The sequence below is a fragment of the Pseudophryne corroboree genome, chromosome 7 (genome assembly GCF_028390025.1).
Source record: "Pseudophryne corroboree isolate aPseCor3 chromosome 7, aPseCor3.hap2, whole genome shotgun sequence".
NCBI lineage: Eukaryota > Metazoa > Chordata > Amphibia > Anura > Myobatrachidae > Pseudophryne > Pseudophryne corroboree.
This window is the reverse complement of record NC_086450.1, coordinates 188,159,188-188,183,747: the sequence shown is the minus strand read 5'-3', so window position 1 is coordinate 188,183,747 and position 24,560 is coordinate 188,159,188. Positions and strand designations below refer to the sequence as shown.

The window sequence follows — 24,560 nt, the reverse complement described above, 5'->3', positions numbered from 1 at the left end:
AGCGCCCTGCACCCTCAGTGACTGCGTGTGAAGTGTGCTGAGAGGAAAATGGCGCACAGCTGCAGTGCTGTGCGCTACCTTTAGAAGACTGCAGGAGTCTTCAGCCGCCGATTCTGGACCTCTTCTGACTTCAGCATCTGCAAGGGGGCCGGCGGCGCGGCTCCGGTGACCATCCAGGCTGTACCTGTGATCGTCCCTCTGGAGCTGATGTCCAGTAGCCAAGAAGCCAATCCATCCTGCACGCAGGTGAGTTCACTTCTTCTCCCCTCAGTCCCTCGTTGCAGTGATCCTGTTGCCAGCAGGACTCACTGTAAAATAAAAAACCTAAGCTAAACTTTTTCTAAGCAGCTCTTTAGGAGAGCCACCTAGATTGCACCCTTCTCGGCCGGGCACAAAAATCTAACTGGAGTCTGGAGGAGGGTCATAGGGGGAGGAGCCAGTACACACCACCTGACCTGTAAAAGCTTTACTTTTTGTGCCCTGTCTCCTGCGGAGCCGCTATTCCCCATGGTCCTTTCAGGAACCCCAGCATCCACTAGGACGATAGAGAAATAATGATAGAGAGACAACACAATACTAATAGAGAAGAGAGACTACACAGGGTGCTTCTCCTACCTGGCCTCCCTCTCCCCTCACCTTGCCCACTTGTCTCAGCCCCGAGCGGTTGGGGAATGAGATGAACTTTACGGTCGTGCCGTTCAGAGGGCTCCGTCCGGTCTTTACCATCTGGCTGCTGTCCGGTAAGCAGCACAGGCTCTGCTCCCTCCCTGGCTGCTAGCCGCCTGTCTCTCCTACTGTCTACGACCTCTGACCCGGCATGAATGGCCCCAGCGGCAGGCACCTCCACGGCGCACGCACTGTCTTCTCTCCCCTCCCTCTCTGTCACTGCTGCTTCTGGCCGCACGGCGCGCGCTATTACCCTTGCTGCCAGGCGGGCGGGTGGGCAGTGGCACATGCGGGTGAACAGTCGGCGGCTTGCGGCAGGAGTTGTCACGTGTGTGGCAGACCCTGACAGTGCCCTTAATTGTTTCCTAACTACAGCTGCACGATCTGAGGAAGCTGTGGGCCTATTTTGGAGAGTGGGCCTGGAGCTGCAGCTCCATCAGCCCCAGTATTAATCCGGCCCTGAATAGCAGGTGCGTGCGCAGTGAGGAACAAACGCCACTAAGGAGCGCCGATAGTGGGAGAGCACTGATCACCTGACAGGTGAGTTAACGCTCTCCATCAATGTCTGGATCATGTATAATAGATTACGTCGATATGTGAACCCGCTTCACTGCTATCCGGAGGTGAAGCATGTCCACGCACGTACAAACATAAGAAACGAAAAGAGAACAATAATACATTTACCCTCTTGTCCTGTACAACAAAAGGGTACGACGAAACCTGAACCGTCACAATACATGTTCTGTTGCAGTGGTCTCAGCATGTCAAGTATCAGATGAAAATCATTGAAAAATGTTTTATACTTTGAATAAACCCTTTTTTCATTTACAAAGGTTTTTGTTAAATATTTTTAATCTATTATTTTTTTAGCTTTATTTTTTTAAAATAAACAAGCATGCAGAGACTGGATAACCCTTATAGGCCCTACACATTGACCGATCTGCCGCCGAGCGGATTCGGGCGACCCGGCGGCGGGGGGGCAGTGACGGGGGGAGTGAAGTTTCTTCACTCCCCCCGTCACGCGGCTCCATTGAAGTGCAGGCAAATATGGACGAGATCGTCCATATTGGCCTGCATGCACAGCCGACGGGGGACCAGCGATGAACGAGCGCGGGGCCGCGCATCGTTCATCGCTGGAGCCTCCACACTGAAAGATATGAACGAGTTCCCGTTCATTTATGAACGAGATCGTTCATATCTTTAACACAAATCGGCCAGTGTGTAGGGCCCTTTACTGTTTCAGGTCAGTAGTGTGGTAATAAAATTCCGTATCACCACAATTTATCATAAACAATATATATCTGGGGCATCTAAGAAAATGGAACACATCTCCAGCATTCCATGGAGCCTGTGGCATTGAAGTTCTCCCTTGACAAAGACTGAAAAAATACTTTGCACTGGTATAGGAATATTAACAGACTTGGCAAAAGCCACCATGTTAACTGTTTTGAAGTTTAAAAAAAAAGTTTAAGAATTATCAGGTATCAGTTAATAATATATTTACATTTTCCAAATTAAACAATTTGGGGGTCATTCCGAGTTGATCGCTCGCTAGCTACTTTTAGCAGCCGTGCAAACACATAGTCGCCGCCCACGGGGGAGTGTATTTTTGCTTTGCAAGTGTGCGAACGTGTGTGCAGCCGAGCAGGACAAAAAGTTTTATTGCAGTTTCTGAGTTGCTCTGGACTTACTCAGCCCTTGCGATCACTTCAGCCTGTTCGGTCCCGGAATTGACGTCAGACACCCGCCCTGCAAACGCCTGGACACGCCTGCGTTTTTCCAAACACTCCCTGAAAACGGTCAGTTGACACCCATAAACGCCCTCTTCCTGTCAATCTCCTTGCGATCGGCTGCGCAAATGAATTCTTCGTTAAATCCATCGCCCATCAACGATACGCTTTGTACCCGAACAATGCGCCTGCGCATTGTAATGCATGTGCATGCGCAGTAGTAACCTGTTCGCTGCGCTGCGAATAACGGCAGCGAGCGAACAACTCGGAATGACCGCCTTTATTAATAACAATAATGAGAAAAGAGCACAGTAGGTACTAAATTTGTTTACAGAATTTCCAGTCATGACCACAAGAGGGCACACCTTCATCTCAAGATAATACAATAGTCAGCTGTAATGCCAGAAAAATCTGATAGGACTGTACTGCACTAATAATACACGAGAGGGCGTATTATTACTTTGTACATGGCCTACATTATTAAGGGATATTTATGCAAATATTATTCATAGATCATTAAGAGCTGTGTATTTTACATACTGTTTATTATGTATACTGGTTATTATATACATTATAGCTATAGCTCTCTCTCTATGATAATAGAAAACGCTTATGCTACATACACACTATACAATATCGTATCGTATGGGATCGCATAATGGTGGTCATTCCGAGTTGATCGCTCACTAGCAGTTTTTAGCAGCCGTGCAAACGCTATGCCACCTCCCACTGGGAGTGTATTTTAGCTTAGCAGAAGTGCGAACTAAAGGATCGCACAGCGGCTACGAAATAATTTTGTGCAGTTTTAGAGTAGCTTCAGACCTACTCAGCGCTTGCGATGACTGCAGACTGTTCAGTTCGTGTTTTGACGTCACAAACACGCCCTGCGTTCGCCCAGCCACGCCTGTGTTTTTCCTGCCACGCCTGCATTTTTTTGAACACTCCCTGAAAATGGTCAGTTGATACCCAGAAACACCCACTTCATGTCAATCACTCTGCGGCCAGCAGTGCGACTGAAAAGCTTCGCTAGACCCGGTGTGAAACTACATCGTTCGTTGTATTAGTATGTCGCGCGTGCGCATTGTGCCGCATGCGCAGAAGTGACGTTTTTTTGCCTCATCGCTGCACATCGAACTAATGCAGCTAGCGATCAAATTGGAATGACCCCCAATGTAAGGCTATTCTGGCTGAGCCTCACATATACTAACTTTATTTTTGTCATCTAATTGGTAGACTTTAAGCAAACTAAGGCTGGGTACACTTAGCGATGTGTACCCAGCCCGATCATCGCTACTAATTGAGATAATAACTGTGCATGCTACTCGCTCCTCCGTTGTGCATGAATCAGTCTTTATGTTTTGAAAATAAGGGTCCCTTGCCATGTAAAGTGTGTTTTTAAGTACTGCTCCTGTTGTTTTCATGTATTTTTATAAATGTGGGTTTTTTTTCACATTTGTGACCAATCGGACACAGTCAACATTAGCAGCTTCGCAGTCATCACTATTAACTTTTACACTTACACTAGTATCAGAGCTGAAGCAAGTCAGACCATTCAGGAGTCTATGTTTAAGACTTTAAGTCATAGTTGTCCACCCTCCCTCATTCTGCAGGAGACTCCCTGAAATAGTAGCAATCTCCCCGACTCCCTGAATAGTCCATCAATCTCCCTGATTGCACATTATCCCTGTTATATAGCTGTTACATTCTTGGGGGGGGGGGGGGGGAAGAAATCAGTCATATATACATTCAAATGGGATGATCAGTGCCATTTCCCTGCATTGGTTATAGGGCACAATGACCCTATGGCTACATGCATCTTAAATAAGGTTTCTCGTGGCCACTTACAGTATATGGAACCCCTTGTAAAACACAATACACCAACAAATCCTGCAAAATATCAGTGTCTTTTCTTCAACAAGTAGATCTTAGTAACTTTGAGGCTCATTTACCTTTGAATTTAAGTCATTTTTATGACACGCCTCTCAGATGTAGCAGTACACATCCGCGCTGATAGGTGTTACTTTCACATCTCCCTGAAATGCTTTTTCAAAAGTAGGCAAGTATGCTTTAAGTTCATATTTGTCTTAACTGAAAACTACATGCCCAGAAAACGCCCTTACTGTACTTTTGTTGAGACTGCATGCTCACCCACTTCCTGTGTTTACACGCCCTATCCAGCCCTAGAATAAGCCCCCTAGTTGTAGAGAGTCGCAAGTAAAGGGCCCCATACACTACAACGATATGTCTAAGGCTGAAGTCGGAGGCGATTTCCCTTGAACTGCCCGGCAGCTTCCTCGGCGGCAGGATCACATACGATATATCGTATGCGGTCCTTTTGCATACGATGTATCGTATGCAATCTCAGCCATGCCTGCGGGGTCGGACATGATCGTTAGTGCTGCACATTCAATCTAGGGGATCCGATGCTCACGGGAACGCGCATCGGATCGAATCGAAACACCTTCAAAATGCCCGATTTCACCCGATAAATCGGTCCGAATGCCCGAAATCGGATGAAAACGGGCATTATCGTTCTAGTGTATGGGGCCTTTAAGACTTGCACACACAGTTCAAGGAATCGCCAGCTGAGACTGAAGGAAGTCTCATCTTACACTTGCGACTGAGTGGAGCAGTTATTAATTATTCAACCTTTCTATTTCACAGGATATTCACTGTGTGATGTAGTACAAAATAGCTTGTGCCTCAATAAACTGCCCCCCCCCCACCTCACTCCGTTGAGTTTGTTGATCATTAAGGATGCAGATCTCCTTGAACATATAATTAGATGCTTTAGGTAGCTAGAGGATAATATAGAGAATCATGTATAAAGAGCACCTATCCCTTAAATAGAGCGGATACAGTTTTTGGGTAGATCCAATATTTCATAATATTCATATTTGATATTTGTGATACACTTTCTCATTGCTAACATAGGATGAAATATATGCAGACTATAAGTACATACATGTATGATAAAGGCATTGTAGTATGTTGTATACTGTATGTCAGACACTCACCTGTGTCTCAGTCAGCATAAGCGAAGTGGCCACCTCGAAACGCTTTGGTCGTGATAGATACTTATTGAGTTTAAACTGGTTTTCCAATTCAAGCAGCTGTTGGCTGGTGAAAGCTGTACGAGGACGCCTGCACTTCCCCAGCAGTCCAGGCTGAGCGGAGGCTGCAGAATAACAAGAGGCACCAGAATAACTACAAGGTACTGCCATTTTTCCTAGCAACTTTTAGACAGTGTTTCTGGATTTGCAATTTCCTTTAAGCTACAAATCAGCTATAGGCTTGACAACATGTTAGTCTCAGGCAAATGTCGTTTAGAGTTTTACTACTTTTTCCATAATATTTTTCTTTTACTGAAGCAGTATATTAAGCAGCATATCATGATCCTGTGCTCTGTAAGGTGTAAAAGTGTATTTCCTCCCAGTGCCACTGAACTAATGACTGCTGAGATTGCCCAAAAACATTAATTGAAAATTAAGCATGTTCATTCAGAATTTAAGTGCTGTAACTGCTTATGCCCATATATTTGTATCCCTTAATAAATACAGTTAATTCAACTAACTTATCATACTGCAGGACAATCCCTTCGACATACACTGATGAGCCAAAACATTATGACCAGATGCTTAATATGCTGTTGCTCCTCTTTGTACCGCCAGAACAAAGCATGCACTCTACAGGACCTCTGAAGGTGTCCTGCTGTGGAATCTGGTACCATGGCGTCAACAGGGCCAGCAACAGAAATCTTGAGGACCGATATATCTTGGTGCCACCTCAGATTATTTATATATATATATATATATATATATATATATATATATATATTTTATATATATACAATAGATACAGAGGTATTCGGCGGTACTCAAGCAGACTTCTTAAACAGATTTACTATAGCATCCTTTATTTCATCGTCGGGGACAAGGCGTTCTATATATAGCATTATATATTAAATCGCAACAGAATTTGCTGCACTATATAAGAAACTGTTAATATATGTATATGTATCTATACACATATATAAATATGTATATCTCTCTTTCCTCCCCCACAGTCTGTCTCTCCCCAATGACTCCATTCTGCATTCCCTGCTCCCCCACCCCATCACAAAGCTCTGTATCCCCTCACCAATCCACTCTTACCCCGAGCAGAGACTCACCTGCGCTGCAATCCCTGCAGGGCCGCCATCAGGGGGGTGCTGGGGGCCCAGCTGTCCCGGGCCCAGCCTCTCTGACAGAGAGAGGAGGGCCTGGGATGCTCATGCAGCCACCTGCCCGCCTGCCGCTGTCTCTCCATAGGGATGGACATCGATGGTCGATGTTTCCGAACCATCGATGTTTTCGTTTCGATGGTAGTGTTTTTAGCATTTAATGGTGCCCTCCCGATGTTTTTTCACCATCGAATGATAGTCATTCGATGTTCTTCCGATGGTAGCTTGTTTTTTTCTAATTCCAAATAGCTATGCCTCCTCTTGCTGCTGTGTCTATCAGGGAAACTTCCTAAGTCCATTGGAGGCTGTCTGTTTCAGACATGAGCCTGCTCAGCCAGACCCCTCACCCCCTCCCCTCTCTAGGCTGCTGCTAGGCAACAGGGCCCACTGCAAGCTCTGATTGGCTCTCACTGACTCAGAGAGCCAATCAGATCTCAGACCTTACCCTGCAGCAGCAGAAGCCACAGACACTCGGAGCTTAGGAGGATTCAGAGGAGACAGAGTGACCTCACTGATATTTATATCACTCCAGCTATACACCACCATTGATCAGATTCAGGGGGAATAATTTAGGAGGGCTATGGACAAAGTCCTTGCTTGAGTATGTTTTGGACTGTGGGAAAAACCAAGAGAAAACACAAAACCATGGAAAGAACATACAAACTCCACACCATAATCATCGGAATTGGTCCCATGTGAGACAGCAAAGCAAACCGTGCACTGAGCAAGTTGCCATCCACATTATTGTAAGAAATTCCCAGCCGGTACGCCGTACCACCGGGTCGTCCACAATACTGCATTCCGCTGGCTTCGTTCTGTGTGAGGGGAGGAGAGCGCAGCGCAGTGCCTCTCCTGCCCCTCAATTCTCTTGGATGCCCAGTCTCACTCTCCAACGGCGGCGGCGCGGTCAATCTGAATAAGGCACCGGTTTACTAGCCAATCAGAGCTTATGGACCGGCAGCCGCGGCTCCTGATTGGCTGCCGGTCCGCGAGCTCTGTTTGGCTAACAAACCGGCGCATCATTTCAGATAGACCCCGCCGCCGTTGGAGAGTGAGACCGGGCATCAAAGAGAATTGAGGGGCAAGAGAGACACTATGCTACGCTCTCCTCCCCTCACATAGAAGAAACAGCCAGCGGTAAGGGGTGGGGGGCAATGAGCACACAGTGGGACAATGTATATCTGCCACAGGGGGGCATTGTATATCTGACACAGTGGGGGCATTGTATATCTGACACAGTGGGGGCATTGTATATCTGGCACTGTGGGGGCATTGCATATCTGGCACTGTGGGGGCATTGTATATCTGGCACTGTGGGGGCATTGTATATCTGGCACTGTGGGGGCATTGTATATCTGGCACTGTGGGGGCAATGTATATCTGGCACTGTGGGGGCATTGTATATCTGGCACTGTGGGGGCATTGTATATCTGGCACTGTGGGGGCATTGCATATCTGGCACTGTGGGGGCATTGCATATCTGGCACAGTGGGGGCATTGTATATCTGGCACAGTGGGGGCATTGTATATCTGGCACAGTGGGGGCATTATATATCTGGCACAGTGGGGGCAATGTATATCTGGCACAGTGGGGGCAATGTATCTCTGGCACTGTGGGGGCATTGTATATCTGGCACAGTGGGGGCATTGTATATTTGGCACTGAGGGGGCAATGTTACTTCATCATTGGGCATTGTGTGTGTATATTATATATGTATATTATACACACAATGTCCAGTGATAAAGTAATATGTTGCTCAGAGTCTGGCCCTGCCCCCGATCCCAATTCCCACATTGCAATAGAAAATACAGGCTTTTGCGCATGAACTAGTCATATAAATAGTTTTCACCATCGAATACTTTTGATGTGATGGTTAGTAACCATTGCATCGAAAGTTTCAATGGTAGAACATTGCCATCATATGATGGTTTGCTTTCGATGTCCATCCCACATTCCGCGGGCGTCCCCCTGTTCTGCCGCTGTCCACCGACCCTCCAGCAGCTCTGCATTGAAAACTTCCATCCCAAAATGGCCGCCACCACAGAGGAGACAGTTATTCAAGATACTAGAGGATCCCTCTAGTATCTTGAATAACTGTCTCCTCTGAGGCGGCGGCCATTTTGGGAGGGACGTTTTCAATACAGCTGCAGGATGACGGAGGAGAGCAGCAGAACTGCAGGGATGGAGGCAGGCGGGCAGGCAACAGCATCAGCATCCTGGGCCCTCCCGATAGCGGCACATGTATGTATGTATGTATGTATGCATGCATGCATGTGTATATGACACATACACACACACACACTAACACACACACGCACTCTAACACACACGCACACTAACACACACACTAACTGGTGCAATTCTAAAGCTGGCTCCTCCGCCTACTGCTTGCTGTCCTATTTGGAGAAGAAGGCTTACATCCCGGGGGGATTTGGGGGGGGGGGGGAGGGAGGGGGAGTGGCACTAAGCTGTATATCTTTGAGGCCCCTCTGGTTCTTGAGCCCGGTACAGATGTCCTATTTGACCCTCCCGTCACTGGCCCTGGGCGTTATCAGCAGTTCCTTTTAACTCATGTAAGGAGCTGCGGTGGATTGGACTTGTTGCTCTAATACATACCACAGGTGCTGCATTTGAATGAAATCTGATTACTTTGAAGACCAAGGCAGTACCTTGAACTCTTCATAACATTCCCCAAATCATTATCGAACAACCTGTGTAGTGTGGCAGCATGCATTATTCTGCTGAAAGGGATCACTTCCATCAGATAATACCACTGCCATAAAAGGATGTTGGGATAGGTGGTACACATCAAATTATCATCCATATGAGTGGATCCAATGTTTCCTACAAGAACAATGCCCAAAGCATCACACACTCCACTAGTTTGTTGTCCTGCCACAATGCATCGTGGTATAATCCCTTCTCTTGGTAAAGGACACACATGTATTCAGCTTTCCACGCAATGAACAAAAAAATTAATTAAAGTACCATAGTTGTTTTTTTTCCCTTGATCCAAGGTCCAGTTCTAGCGCTTTTGATGGTGGACAAGGATCAGCATGCGCAGTCTGACTGACCTGCAGCTGTACAGTCCCATATGCAGCAAGGTTCACTGAACCGTGTGAAGTAACATATTACACCATCACTAAAATAAGTTTTATGCAATATGTGTCATTGTAGCCATTCGTTTAGTTCATACTAGATGGGAGAGCCTTATTTGACCTCTTGCATCAATGAGTCTTCGTAAACCAATACCATAGGTGGCAGTTTGTGGTTTCTCCTCCTCGGACCACTGCTGGTAGGTATTCACCATGACAGACCTCAAGGACCCCATAAGCCTTGCTGTTTTCTAAATGCTCTTACCCAGCCATCATCACTCTTGTCTATATACTGTACCTGCCCATATCTACTGCATTCAATACGTTAGTTACGTACACCCAATGTCAGCTTACCGTGTAATATATCCCTGACCTTGACATGTGGCGTTGTTGCAAGACAATTGTTGACATTTGCTTCATATGGAAGAAATCTTAATGTTTTTGCTTAAGGGTATATGTATCTTTGGGCTTCTGTAAATAGCAAAGTGCACTAAACTGGGCTCATTTCAGCAAAGCAATGGGTCATTCAGCATGCTAGATGCACTTATGTCTAATATTATCAGTCAGTTCTGTGGCAGTAATTTATTTATCACTATAATACACAGGCTTTTATTTATACATCATTATGAAAAGTTCACTTGTTCTTCACCGCCGAGAGAAAACTTATACAGTGTTGAAGCTGATCTGTATTCTACGTATAACGGAGGCAACTACAGATGTAGCCATGTTCATCTTTGCTGCAATGCGTCATATTGCATGGCACGTCGGGCTGTGACTATTCACAGCCGGTGATTGCTCCATTAATTCCTAATCGAATTAAGACTCTTGAATTTTGGGTCAGTTTTCTGAGACTCCCGGGAGAGTAGGACACTCTGACAGGTACCCCCCCAGTCCCAGAGTTATGTCTTCATGACACTGCCCTCACCCATGATGCAAATTGCACTACAGCGCTGTGGGAGGGGGCGATGATGACACAAATTACATTATTGCATTCCCCGCTCTTCCCATTGAAAAAAAAAAAGAAGGTAAGTATGTAACTGTGATATCTATAGGTCATATTGAACTCATAGGCTGTACTCTTATAATAATTGTTTCAGTAGACAAAACGACTCATCCACTACTTATAGGTAACAGGTCCACAATTCACAGTGGCAACTTTAATGTAAGCATGTACTGAATACCAGGTGAACATGTACACACTCATCTGTTCCCGTGAGAGACAGAAGAGATGGGGAAAATAAAAGATTTGCCAAACAGGCATCTGCACCTCAAACACTGCAGTAAATAAATGAAAGAACTTTCATTGCGACACAGCGACTACTCACAATGGCCGGGGACTTAGCATGTGTGACTTTCTATGTAAGATTCACACCTAACGATAATATTTACACGGGCAGCAAATTTCCCCTTCAGGTGTACTGTGTGCTGCACTGCACTCTGACCCGCACGCTGTGATCCAGATAACACTGTGTAAACAGTTCTATAAACTGGATGTCTATCTTTGTTTGTAGACCAATCATTAGTTATTAGACAGCAGATAAAGACAGCTTGTCTCTATTGATCGTCAGAATCTAAAGCTTTTATTAATTTAGCTGGGTTTGGCACTGAGTAATCCACGGCCTTCTGTTCCAGTGTTGGCTCAATCCTACAGAATTGCTTGGAAAGACAGAAATGATAGACAAAGTTGTGTTTATTTAGGTGGGTGTATATGAGCTCTGAATGTATGTAGGCATAAGATAGATGTAAGAAAAATGCAATTACATGCATATGTTTTGCCAGACCTATCTCAAGGTGCATCAAGTTTCAAAACAGTTTCATTTATCATACAGCATATTCCAGGTATAACAAGTGTATGTACCGTATACTAGTGTAGAGATCCACTGGTGTACTGTACATACTTGCCTACTTTGCTGCCCCCTCTTCCGGTAGGAGGCAGCGTTGTAGGTGCATGGGGGCGTGGCCAGCGGCATGATGGGCTGTCTGTGGGGTGTGGTCAGTCAATGTGGGCTGTCCGTGGGCATGATTACTGGGAAGTGGGCAGTCCAGGGGGCGCAGTATCACGATCGCGTCATTGTGGCTCCGCCCCCCGCTATACAGTGCCAAGAAAATAGGGTTAAATCGCGTCATCAGATCCCCTCGGACCACCTACCTGTTCCTGCTGTGGGTGGCCAAGGCAGGGTGCGGAGGGCCTGACAAGGAAAATGGGAGGCTTGCCCACCTTTCCGGGTGGGCCGGGAGGGTGACCCGATTTTCAGGTGCCTCCCGGCCATTCCGGGGAGGGTAGGCAAGTATGGTACTGTATCTATATAACACCCTACACCCATATAATTATACTTACGGCTCCAACGGACTGGCACTGGCTGAGAGCTGCAGAAATTATAGAAAGTCCATGTGCAGTAGACTCTAGCATAAAGCCAGAATCTACTCCACCACAAAGGAAGGGTCCGACACAGAACTTGCATGCGGGCCCCCTCCTCTCTGAAACTGCTTCTGTAGAGATGTGTCATGACAGTGTTAGTAGCCTGACCCTAAATTTAAACATTTTTGTTTTTCTTGCACAAAAATCCACTGGGAATGTTCTTCACTGGGGAAGTAGGTGGATATGGGAGGTTTCCTTGCACTCCCTGAAGACAGGGAGAATTCCTCTAAATTTCAGTCTCTCAGACACTCCAGGAAAGTAGGCAGGTATGATGTTTCCATTTCACCAAACTAGATTGTTCACAATGTGTGTAGCTAGCTAAGGGCCTTATTCAGTAAGGGCCGCTAAAGCGATGCAATCACATTATGCTCTTTTTAGGCTCAGTGCGTATGCGCAGGATGTGATAACATCGCATTGATGTAAACACATTGCAGGGATGTGGCGTCGGAAATGGGGGCGAGTATGGGACAGCCGAGCGACGTTGCACACCGCCGATGCGACTTGGAAAATGGCTGTGCAGGCAGGGTGCTTCCCTTATTCAGCGATGCAATGGCAATTGAATTGCGATCACATTGCTGGCCGCCATTAGCATGCTGGTGGCCCAAAGCATGCGACTGCAAGCAGTTGCAGTTTTGCTAATTTAGCAAAACTACAACTGATGCTGAATAGGGTCCCATATCAAGTACTGTTTCAGCAATTTAGAATTTGGATAGATAACAGGTCTATTCATTAAGGGGGTCATTCCGAGTTGATCGCTCGCTAGCTGTTTTTAGCAGCGATGCAAACGCTATGCCGCCGCCCTCTGGGGGTGTTTCTTAGCTTAGCAGAAGTGCGAGCGAAAGGATCGCAGAGCGGCTACAAAAAAAAATTGTGCAGTTTCAGAGTAGCTCCAGACCTACTCCTAGATTGCGATCACTTCAGACTGTTTAGTTCTGGATTTGACGTCACAAACACGCCCTGCTTTCGCCCATCCACGCCTGCGTTTTTCCTGGCACGCCTGCGTTTTTTCGATCACTCCCTGAAAACGGTCAGTTGACACCCAGAAATGCACCCTTCCTGTCAATCACTCTGCGGCTAGCACTGCGACTGAAAAGCTTCGCTAGACCTTGTGTGAAACTACTTCGGCTGTTGTGAAAGTACGTTGCGCGTGCGCATTGCGCCGCAAACGCATGCGCAGAAGTGTCTTTTTTTGCATCATCGCTGCGCATCGAACATTTTCAGCTAGCGATCAACTCGGAATGACCCCCTAAGTTCATGTTAGAGACATAAAATACAGTATATGTACAGTATCACTGTACAGGTAGGTATCTGAATTTCAGAATTCTATATACCTCCAGGTAATTGTCTTACACATTGCAATGATTTACTAACTGATACATACAAAAATTGTTTTCTGCATTCCAAATGCACAGCATGAATGCAATAACTGACTTAGTGGCTGGTGTTAATAGTACAAGGCTCTGTATACAGCAGACTGCAAGCACAAGACGGGACTGAGGCTCTTTGTTTGGTGGATATTTTAATAATCAAACTAGCCAGTTTGTCTCTGCTAAAGTTAGCTGTGTATATAATGATGTTAAAGAGACTGTTCATTAAAGTTTATCACCTACCACAGTAGGGAAAGTAATTTAGTGAAATTAGAAAAAGGAGGGATGATATATATTTTTTTTATTGCCACAGTTAAAATAATAAAAAATAATTACACTAGTCCGGAGCGATCAGGGCCAGATTAACAATGGGACGGATGGAACAGGTCCCCACATACTGTAAATATAGGCCCATCCTCATGACAGCATGATGCTGACCAGCCACTAGCTGGCCACATGGTCGGACATAAATCATAAGTATTAAATTTGTATTTCTGTTTTCCTCACAAAATGATGCAAGTCTTGTACTTTTACATATTTAGGAAGACGTCGGGGCTGACAAGTTAGGGGTGTACACACCTACGTGGCACTGGTTGCACTCACACAGCACTGGCCACACTCACACAGCACCTGTGGTACCTCCTCTGCTTCTAATAATAGTCCCTCAATCATTTTCAGACCCAGGTCCACGCGGCCCATAAACTGACCCTGGAAACAGTATATGTTATCTTACCATTTCACCGGGCCAGCCTCTGCCCATATGCAGTAGCGGATCTTGCCACGGGCAAGCAGGACTCTTGCCCGGGGCGCCGCCTTCCGGAGGGCGCCGCACCATGGCAAGATCCGCTGCTGCTGTGCTCCCCGATGCCCGCTGTCCCACCGTGAAGGGAAACTAGACGCTACGCGTCTAGTTTCCCTTCGTCGGCTGCCCGCTGTGAAGGGAAACTAGACGCTACGCGTCTAGTTTCCCTTCGTGGAGAGGACCTTTACTGTAATGATATGCGGTGCGCATTGACGTCATCGCGCACCGCACAGCAAAGGTCATCTCCAGGAAGGGAACTAGACGCTTAGCGTCTAGTTTTCCTTCGTGGAGAGGACCTTTGCTGTGCGGTGCGCGATTACGTCATCGCGCACCGCACATCCTTTCAGCGGCGCTACTACAGTACAGGGGGCATAACTGACCACGCCCCCTGTATGAAGCCACACACCCTATTGCCGCCCGGGGCGCAAAAAGCCCCTGAACCGGCCCTGCCCATATGAGAAATGTGTTTCATTGTTCAGTACGTCATCCATCTTGCACTGCACATTATAGTTTGTACAACAAATACTTCGTTCCACAACTGGTAAGTGTATCAGACTGTGCCGCTATCGGGATCTGGTCTGCACAAACTGGTTTTGTTACAGGGCGGCTGCACATGCTTTTGCACACTTGCAAAGCTAAAATACACTCCCCTATAGAGCCTAATTCAGATCTGATCGCTCGCTATCTAGTTTTTGCAGCGCTGCGATCAGATAGTCGACGCCTATAGGGGAGTATATTTTCACTTTGCAAGTGTTCAAACGCATGTGCAGCCGCCCTGTACAAAACCAGTTTGTGCAGTTTCTGAATAGGTCTAACCTTACTCAGCCACCGCGATCAGTTCAGCCTGTTCGAGGCCGAAATTGACGTCAGACACCTGTCCTGCAAACGCTTGGACACGCCTGCGTTTTGCCGACCACTCCCTGAAAACGGTCAGTTGCCATCCACAAACGCCTTCTTCCTGTCAATCTCTTTGTAATCGGCTGTATGAATGGATTCTTCATTAAATCAATCGCTCAGCAACGATCTGCTTTGTACCCGTACGACACGCCTGCGCATTGCAATGCATACACATGCGCAGTAGTGCCTTGAATCGCTGCGCAGCGAAAAACGCTAGCGTGCGATTAGGTCTGAATTAGGCCCATAGGCGGCGTCTATCTGTTCGCAGCACTGCAAAAAATAGCTAGCTAGCGAACAGATCTGAATTAGGCCCCATGTGCACAGCAGGTGTGGCAGATATAACATTTGCAGAGAGAGTTAGATTTGGGTGGGTTATTTTGTTTCTGTGCAGGGTAAATACTGGCTGCTTTATTTTTACACTGCAATTTAGATTGCAGATTGAATACACCCCACCCAAATCTAACTCTCTCTGTACATGTTATATCTGCCTCCCCTGCAGTGCACATGGGCCCTCATTCCGAGTCGTTCGCTCGGTAATTTTCATCGCATCGCAGTGAAATTCCGCTTAGTACACATGCGCAATAATCGCACTGCGACTGCGCCAAGTAATTTTACCATGAAGATAGTATTTTTACTCACGGCTTTTTCTTCGCTCCGGCGATCGTAGTGTGATTGACAGGAAATGGGTGTTACTGGGCGGAAACACGGCGTTTTAGGGGCGTGTGGATAAAAACGCTACCGTTTCCGGAAAAAACGCAGGAGTGGCCGGAGAAACGGGGGAGTGTCTGGGCGAACGCTGGGTGTGTTTATGACGTCAAACCAGGAACGACAAGCACTGAACTGATCGCAGATACCGAGTAAGTCTGAAACTACTCTGAAACTGCTAAGTAGTTTGTAATCGCAATATTGCGAATACATCGGTCGCAATTTTAAGAAGCTAAGATTCACTCCCAGTAGGCGTAGGCTTAGCGTGAGCAACTCTGCTAAATTCGCCTTGCGAGCGATCAACTCGGAATGAGGGCCATGGAGGGGTCATTCCAAATTGATCGCTCGCTAGCAACTTTTTGCAGCGCTGCAATCAGGTTAAATCTCGGCAAAACTGCGCATGCGTATGCACCGCAATGCGCAGGTGCGTCATACGGGTACAAAGAGGATCGGTGCTGGGCGATGGATTTAACATCCATTCGCACAGCCGATCACAAGGTGATTGACAGAAAGAGGGTGTTTATGGGTGTCAACTGACCGTTTTCTAGGAGGGTTTGGAAAAACGCAGGCGTGTCCAAGCGTTTGCAGGGCGGGTGTCTGACGTTAATTCTGGGACCAAAAAGTCTGAAGTGATCGCAGCGGCTGAGTAAGTCCAGAGCTACTGAGAAACTGCAACAAACTTTTTTGTGCCATCGGCTGCAAAAGCGTTTGCACACTTGCAAAGCGAAAATACACTCCCCCATAGGCAGCGACTATCTGATCGCAGCACAGCAAAAAGTTGCTAGCGAGCGATCAACTCGGAATGACCCCCATGGTTTTGTCCAACTGCTAACAAATTTGCAGCAGCGATCCGGTCTGAATTAGGCCCTTTGGGAGTCATTCGACCTGGTCGCACGCAGGCTATTTTTAGCACTGCTGCAACCAGGTAACCGCCACCTACAGGGGAGGAGGTTTGGGCTGTGCAGGGCTGCAATCGGTTGTGCAGGGAGCTGCACAAACAAAAAGTTTGTGCAGTCTCTGCACAGCTCTGGAGTTACTCACCCGCTGCGAAGATCCGGCATTGACCTGACGTCAGGAACCCTCCTCTTCAATGGCCGACCACGCCTGCGTTTTCCTGGACACTCCTCAGAAACGGTGAGTTGCCGCCCAGGTCCGCCTTCGTCCTGTCAATCTTCTTGTGTTCGTTGCTGCGAACTCTTTCTTCGGTTCCCTCGTCACTGCCTGGCGACGGCCGTTGCCGGGCAACAACGTGCCTGCGTAATGACCAGGGCCGGTGCAAGGTTTCTCGGCACCCTAGGCAAAACTTCTGCCTACTGCCCCTACCCACCCTTCAGGTGAAAGGCATGCTGCAGCTGTCCCCCACCCCCAGTCTTTTGCATAGCTGTCTCTTCTCCCCATCTTCCCAGTCTCTATGGCTGCCTGCTGCTCTCATCCCCCCCCACTCTGTTAATTGTCTGCTGTTCTATCCCCCCACCATCTGTGTGCATGCTACTGCTCATCCCCCCCCCCCCCCCCCCCAGACTGCTGCTCTTCCCCTCCTTCCTTTCAAATGCAGAGAGTGCACTGTGCAGCCACCTTACCAGCAGGCAGTGTTACAGAGTTGGGACTGAGTAGTCTGTGAAAGAGCCTGGAATGAAGAACAGCACCACATGTCACCCATGGCCAAGACTCCAGGAGCTGCAAAAGTTAATGCCTGTGCTGAATGGAGGCGGAGCTGAGGGCTGCAATACGGGAGCTTGGCAGTCGCGGCTACTGTAAGAAAAGAGTGCCGAGGAGTTTTGCAGCGGCTGTGAGAGGTAGGACCACGCTAATTTTTTCAGCTAGCTGTAGCAGGCCGCCCCCTCAGGACCCGGCGCCCCTAGGCAGCTGCCTAAAGCTGCCTAGTGGAAGCTCCGGCCCTGGTAATGACGCCCGCACACAGATGCAGTTCCTACCCATTCGCACGGCTGCAAAAAGTTGCAGCATGCGAACGGGTCGGAATGACCCCCTTTGTTCACAATATAAGTACACTTTCAAATCCTTTTGTGACGACCATTCTTTCTGCCTATGTACACAAGCTAGCTGGCATGTTAGGAATTGTATAAGACACAGAGGCCAATTTCACATTTTTGCTGAGTGCCTCTGCATAGGGGCTCTGGTGGGAATATTTATTTGTTTGTGTATACATACACACACACACACACACATATATATATATATATATATATATATATACATACACACACAGGGACGGACTGGGGTCCGATTTCAGCCCTGGCATGCGCGTGAAGGCGCGCACAGCATGTACGCGGGCACTACATTCGGGAGCATGCCACATGGAAATGGGCATGCCGCGAGTCAGGGGGCGTGGACTCGCGGCATGCCTGTTTCCATGGAGATGGACGAGGGGGCGCGACCAGCACAAGGGGGCGTGTCGCGAGTCATGGGGCCTCCATTTTTATGGAGAGGGGAGGCGGGGGAGCAGCCAGAACTCACGGCCTTCCCAGCTCTCTGCCTGACAGGACCGGCCCACAAGCCTATCGGCTCTTGCAGATGGGCAGTCTGGCCCTGCACATACATATATTTGTATGCTACTTATTGTGTTCCATCCCCCCATTTGTAAGTTCTTTACTGACCCCCCCCCCTCCTTCTCCATATGTACTGTATTGTGCCTAAGTGCCTGTGCTTTCGTTCTTATGCTGTTTACAAGTGCAAACCCCCCTATCGAGCTGTAAGATCTGTACTGTCTGTGGTCCCGCAGAAACCCCCATTGAATCAGTGGCGGAACTAGAGAGTGATGGGCCCAGGTGCAAAATTATACTTTTTGTCCCCCATGACAAGCCTACCAGTCCCCACCTTCCCGCTAGAGAAAAACAATGCGTTTAGTAGGCTGATGCAAGGAGTGCCTGTGCTCCCTCCACATCAGCATTTTCCCCATGTGCCTCCTTGTGTGCCCCAAATGCCCCCAATGTCTCACTGACATTCTCTCTCCACAGCAGCGTGTTCTCTTACCCACTACATATCACTACATTACTCCATATACAGTACGCTACACTCAGGGCCGCTGCTAGGGTGTTCGGCGCCCTCCTGCAAACTATCAATTTTATAATTGTGACAGATCTCATCCTCAGAGCTGTAACTAGACATTTTGGTGCCCCTCCTCCTCAAGATCCATAAAATGGACAGGGCGTGCCAAAGGCACGCTGCAAAAATTTAGGGGCATAAAAAAAACCCTGTAAAATAATTATTAATCAAAAATACGCCACAGAGTAGTACCACTAATATACATTATGCCAGGTAGAGCCTCTTATATAAATTACGCCAGATAGAGCCCCCTTTTACATATTACACCAGGTAGAGCCAGTCACACATTATTCCAGGTAGAGCACCCTTTTACACATTGCGCAAGGTATAGTCTTCTTTTTACAATGCCAGGTAGAGTCCCTTTTACACATTGTGCCAGGTAGAGCCCACTTTTACACATTGTGCCAGGAAGAGCCCCTTCTACAATGCCAGGTAGAGCCAGTCACATATTATTCCAGATAGAGCACCCTTTTACACACTGCGCCAGGTAGAGTAATCTTTTATACACTGAGCCAGGTAGAGTACCCTTTTACACTTTGCGCCAGGTAGAGCACCCTTTTACACATGCCACTTCCCCAGCACACATTACTATGAGCCCCCTTCCCCAGCACACCTTAATTACAAATGATAAATTTGCGCCCTCCCATCCGTAAAAAAGGGACAGCGTACACTGCGAAAATGGGTGTAGTCACACAAGGAAGAAGCGTGATCACAAAGGTACCCACAATTCAAATTACGCCACATAGTATTACAATTTTATTCACATTATGTGAAACAGTGCCCCTGATTCATATTACGCCACATAATAGTGACCCTTATTCACATTACTTCGCACAGTAGTGCCCTTTATATACGTTACGCCACACAGTACTATCCCTTATGCACAATGCCCACAGTAGTGCCCCTTATCAGAGGTGTTGCTAGGTGCCATGGTGACCGGAGAAAAGGTATGTTTGAGTGCCCCCTCCTCTGTATTGAATCGGGGGCATGTTACATTTGAAAAGAAAAAGATATTTAAAATCGATAATAGGGCCAGTTCTAAACCTTGGGGAGCTCAGGGCAAAAGTTTCCTTTGTGCCCGCCATGCTCAAAACAGGGATAGCACCAAAAAAAATAGCAGCCTGTAGCGCAGTTTACCGGTGGCAGCAAACTGCGAATGCGCAGTGGGCATACAAAATGCCCCAATGTGATTGACAGGCAACAGTGCAGCGGGGATAAAGGCGTTGCGGGGGTGGCACCAGAAAAACAGGGGCAGGCCGGAACCTTTTTCGGGGTGGCTGCATGATGTCATACACAGCCGCTCCGAAAAAAAACAAAAATAGCTGATGACAGCGCAGCCAGACTGCGCTGCCAGGGGTCAACCTTAGATCAGATGCGTCTGCAATGTTATTGCGGATGCACTGGGAGGTGGTGCTACACATGCTGGACAGCCGAGCTTTGTGCTGGGCTGCCCTCAGTATAGGCAGAGATGAACGCAGATCTGGCTGCATATGCAGCGATCTGCGTTAATCTCTGAATGAACCCCAATGCCAGGTACAGCCTTCATTCCCTCCACAGTGCAGCCCTGGTACCTGCAGGAGGTCCCGGCTAGTGCAGCCCTGGTACCTGCAGGAGGCCCAGGCTCAGGCGCTGCCCCTCCTCTCCCTTCTCCTCTGGATTCTTATAGGCTCCGTTACTTCAGTGGCTCTACAGGATGTTGTCAGTGACTCTGAGAGGGGGGGAGGGAGCGGGTACTAATTACACAGGCCTGGGACTGATGGAGGGGCAGGGACGTGCAGGCAGGGGAGGCAGAGCCTCACCTGTCATGCTCCCTGTCATTCTCCAGAGTTTTGACTATATAATGATTAGAATAATACAAAGAAGATATTTATAACAAATAATCATCTTCTTTGTATTAAAGTGATCATTTGTATAGTTAAAACTCTGCAGGTTTTAGGATCACTGTGGATCTGAATGAAGAAATGAGACGTGAGGCATCAACAGCTCTGCCTCACGTCTAATAGTTGGGAACTGCTGCAGCGCTGCCTGTGGAGCTGACGCCGTCTCTCACTGCAACGCTAGGACCCGCATCTCGGGAGGAGATTGCAGCACTGACCAGAGGAAGCCTGGCCGTATACCAGGGGAGAGGGGCGCAGACCTGAGTCCCCTGTCCGCTGCCAGCCGCTCACCGCTGCCAGCCACCAGAAACAAATGAGGTAATGTACCCCTGCTGTCACCTCTTTCCCTGTCGTTACCGTCCCTGTCCCTACTGTCACTATCTCTCTCCCTGCTGTCACTGTCGTCACTCTCTCTCCCTGTCGTCACACTCTCCCTGTCATCACTGTCGTCACTCTCTCTCCCTGTCGTCACTGTCGTCATTCTCTCTCCCTGTCGTCTCTCTCTCCCTGTCATCACTGTCGTCACTCTCTCTCCCTGTCGTCACTCTTTCCCTGTTGTCACTCTCTCTCCCTGTCGTCACTCTCTCCCTGTCATCACTGTCGTCACTTTCTCCCTGTCGTCACCGTCGTCATTCTCTCTCCCTGTCGTCACTCTCTCTCCCTGTCGTCACTCTCTCTCTCTCCGTCGTCACTCTCTCTCCGTCGTCACTCTCTCTCCCTTTCGTCACTCTCTCTCCCTGTCGTCACTGTAGTCACTCTCTCTCCCTGTCGTCACTCTCTCTCCCTGTCGTCACTCTCTCTCACTGTCGTCACTGTCATCACTCTCTCTCCCTGTCGTCACTCTCTTTCACTGTCGTCACTGTCATCATTCTCCCTGTCGTCACTCTCTCTCACTGTCGTCACTGTAGTCACTCTCTCTCCCTGTCGTCACTCTCTCTCCCTGTCGTCACTCTCTCTCCCTGTCGTCACTGTCATCACTCTCTCTCCCTGTCGTCACTCTCTCTCCCTGTCGTCACTGTAGTCACTCTCTCTCCCTGTCGTTACTCTTTCTCCCTGTCGTCACTCTCTCTCACTGTCGTCACTGTCATCACTCTCTCTCCCTGTCGCCACTCTCTCTCTCTATGGTCACTCTAGTCACTCTCTCTCCCTGTCGTCACTCTCTCTCCCTGTCGTCACTCTCACTGTCGTCACTGTCATCACTCTCTCTCTCCCTGTCGTCACTCTCTCTCCCTGTCGTCACTCTCTCTCTCACTGTCGTCACTGTCATCACTCTCTCTCCCTGTCGTCACTCTCTCTCCCTGTCGTCACTCTCTCTCACTGTCGTCACTGTCATCACTCTCTCTCCCTGTGGTCACTCTCTCTCCCTATCGTCACTCTCTCCCTGTCGTCACTCTCTCTCTCTCCCTGTCGTCACTTTCTCTCTCCCTGTCGTCTCTTTCTCTCTCTCTCTCCCTGCTGTCACAATTTCAGCTCATTCAGTGTGCTACAATGTGAATTTCGGCTCATTCAGTGTGCTACAATGTGAGTTTTGGCTCATTTAGTGTGGTACAATGTGAATTTCGGCTCATTCAGTGTGCTACAATGTGAGTTTCGGCTCAGTGTACTACAATGTGAGTTTCGGCTCATTCAGTGTGCTACAATGTGAGTTTCGGCTCATTCAGTGTGCTACAATGTGAATTTCGGCTCATTCAGTGTGCTACAATGTGAGTTTCGGCTTATTCAGTGTGCTACAATGTGAGTTTCGGCTCATTCAGTGTGCAACAATGTGAATTTGGGCTCATTCAGTGTGCTACACAGGGGCGGAACTGTGGGAGGCAGTGGAGTCGGCTGCCGCCGGGCTCCTGGCCTGTAGGGGGCACATTTCCTCCACTGTCTCCCGCTGCCTGATCGCCGCTGCTCAGCGGCGGAACTTGCGGGGCCCACAGCCGGCAGCAGTGTAATGAGTCACCAGTACCGACACAAACACCTGGCCCATCTAGGAGTGGCACTGCAGTGTCAGACAGGATGGCACTTCAAAAAATAGTCCCCAAACAGCACATGATGCAAAGAAAAAAAGAGGTGCAATGAGGTAGCTGTGTGGCTAAGCTAAGCGACCCAAGTGGCCGACACAAACACCTGGCCCATCTAGGAGTGGCACTGCAGTTTTCTAACGAGAGGATGAGTGCTTCCATCCTCATGTGAATCTGAACCACTAGCCATGAACATAGGCCAGGGCCTCAGCCGTTCCTTGCCACTCCGTGTCGTAAATGGCATATTGGCAAGTTTACGCTTCCCATCAGACGCTTTTAATTTTGATTTTTGGGTCATTTTACTGAACTTTTGTTTTTTGGATTTTACCGGCTCTCTACTATGACATTGGGCATCGGCCTTGGCAGACAACGTTGATGGCATTTCAACGTCTCGGCCATGACTAGTGGCAGCAGCTTCAGCACGAGGTGGAAGTGGATCTTGATCTTTCTCTATTTTACCCTCCACATTTTTGTTCTCCATTTTTTAATGTGTGGAATTATATGCCAGTAATATATCAATAGCAATGGCCTACTGTACCGTACTGCTATATAGTATATACTGGTGGTCAGCAAAATTATGCACTGTCCTCCTACTATATATACTGCGCAAAACTTAAATGCCCACAGGTATGGATGGATAGTATACTTGACGACACAGAGGTAGGTAGAGCAGTGGACTACTGTACCATACTGCTATATATTATATACTGGTGGTCAGCAAAATTATGCACTGTCCTCCTATAATATATATACTGCGCAAAACTTAAATGCACCACAGGTATGGATGGACAGTATACTTGACGACACAGAGGTAGGTAGAGCAGTGGACTACTGTACCGTACTGCTATATATTATATACTGGTGGTCAGCAAAATTATGCACTGTCCTCCTACTATATATACTGCGCACAACAACTAAAATGCACCACAGGTATGGATGGAAAGTATACTTGACGACACAGAGGTAGGTAGAGCAGTGGACTACTGTACCGTACTGATATAATACTGGTGGTCACTGGTCAGCAAAATTCTGCACTGTCCTCCTACTATACTGTATACTACAATGCAGCACAGATATGGAGCGTTTTTCAGGCAGAGAACGTATAATACTGGTGGTCACTGGTCAGCAAAACTCTGCACTGTACTCCTATATAATAGTGGTGGTCCCCAGTCCCCACAAGAAAGCACACTGAGCACAGATTTTTGCAGCACACTGAGCACAGATATGGAGCGTTTTTCAGGCAGAGAACGTAGATATTTTCAGCACACTGAGCACAGATATTTGCAAGCACACTGAGCACAGATATTTGCAGCACACTGAGCACAGATATTTGCAAGCACACTGAGCACAGATATTTGCAGCACACTGAGCACAGATATTTGCAGCACACTGAGCACAGATATTTGCAGCACACTGAACACAACTGAGAGAACACTGCACACGTCCTCTGCCTATCATCTCCAATGCACGAGTGAAAATGGCGGCGACGCGCATCTCCTTATATAGAATACGAATCTCGCGAGAATCCGACAGCGGGAAGATGACGTTCGGGCGTGCTCGGGTTAACCGAGCAAGGCGGGAAGATTCGAGTCCACCTCGGAACCGTGTAAAATGGGTGAAGTTCGGGGGAGGTTCGGATTCCGAGGGACCGAACCCGCTCATCACTAATATATATATATATATATATATATATATATATGTGTGTAA

At 47.8% G+C, this 24,560-nt stretch overlaps 1 protein-coding gene across 1 annotated transcript in view; it reads right to left on the bottom strand.

Moving 5' to 3' along the window:
- Positions 1 to 24,560, bottom strand: part of LOC134944931 (motor neuron and pancreas homeobox protein 1-like) — an 81,281-nt gene that overhangs the window by 12,286 nt on the left and 44,435 nt on the right. Inside the window, exon 2 of the mRNA XM_063933881.1 lies at positions 5,414 to 5,574. Coding sequence (XP_063789951.1) covers positions 5,414 to 5,574 — 161 coding nt within the window. The remainder of the gene's footprint in view (positions 1 to 5,413; positions 5,575 to 24,560) is intronic.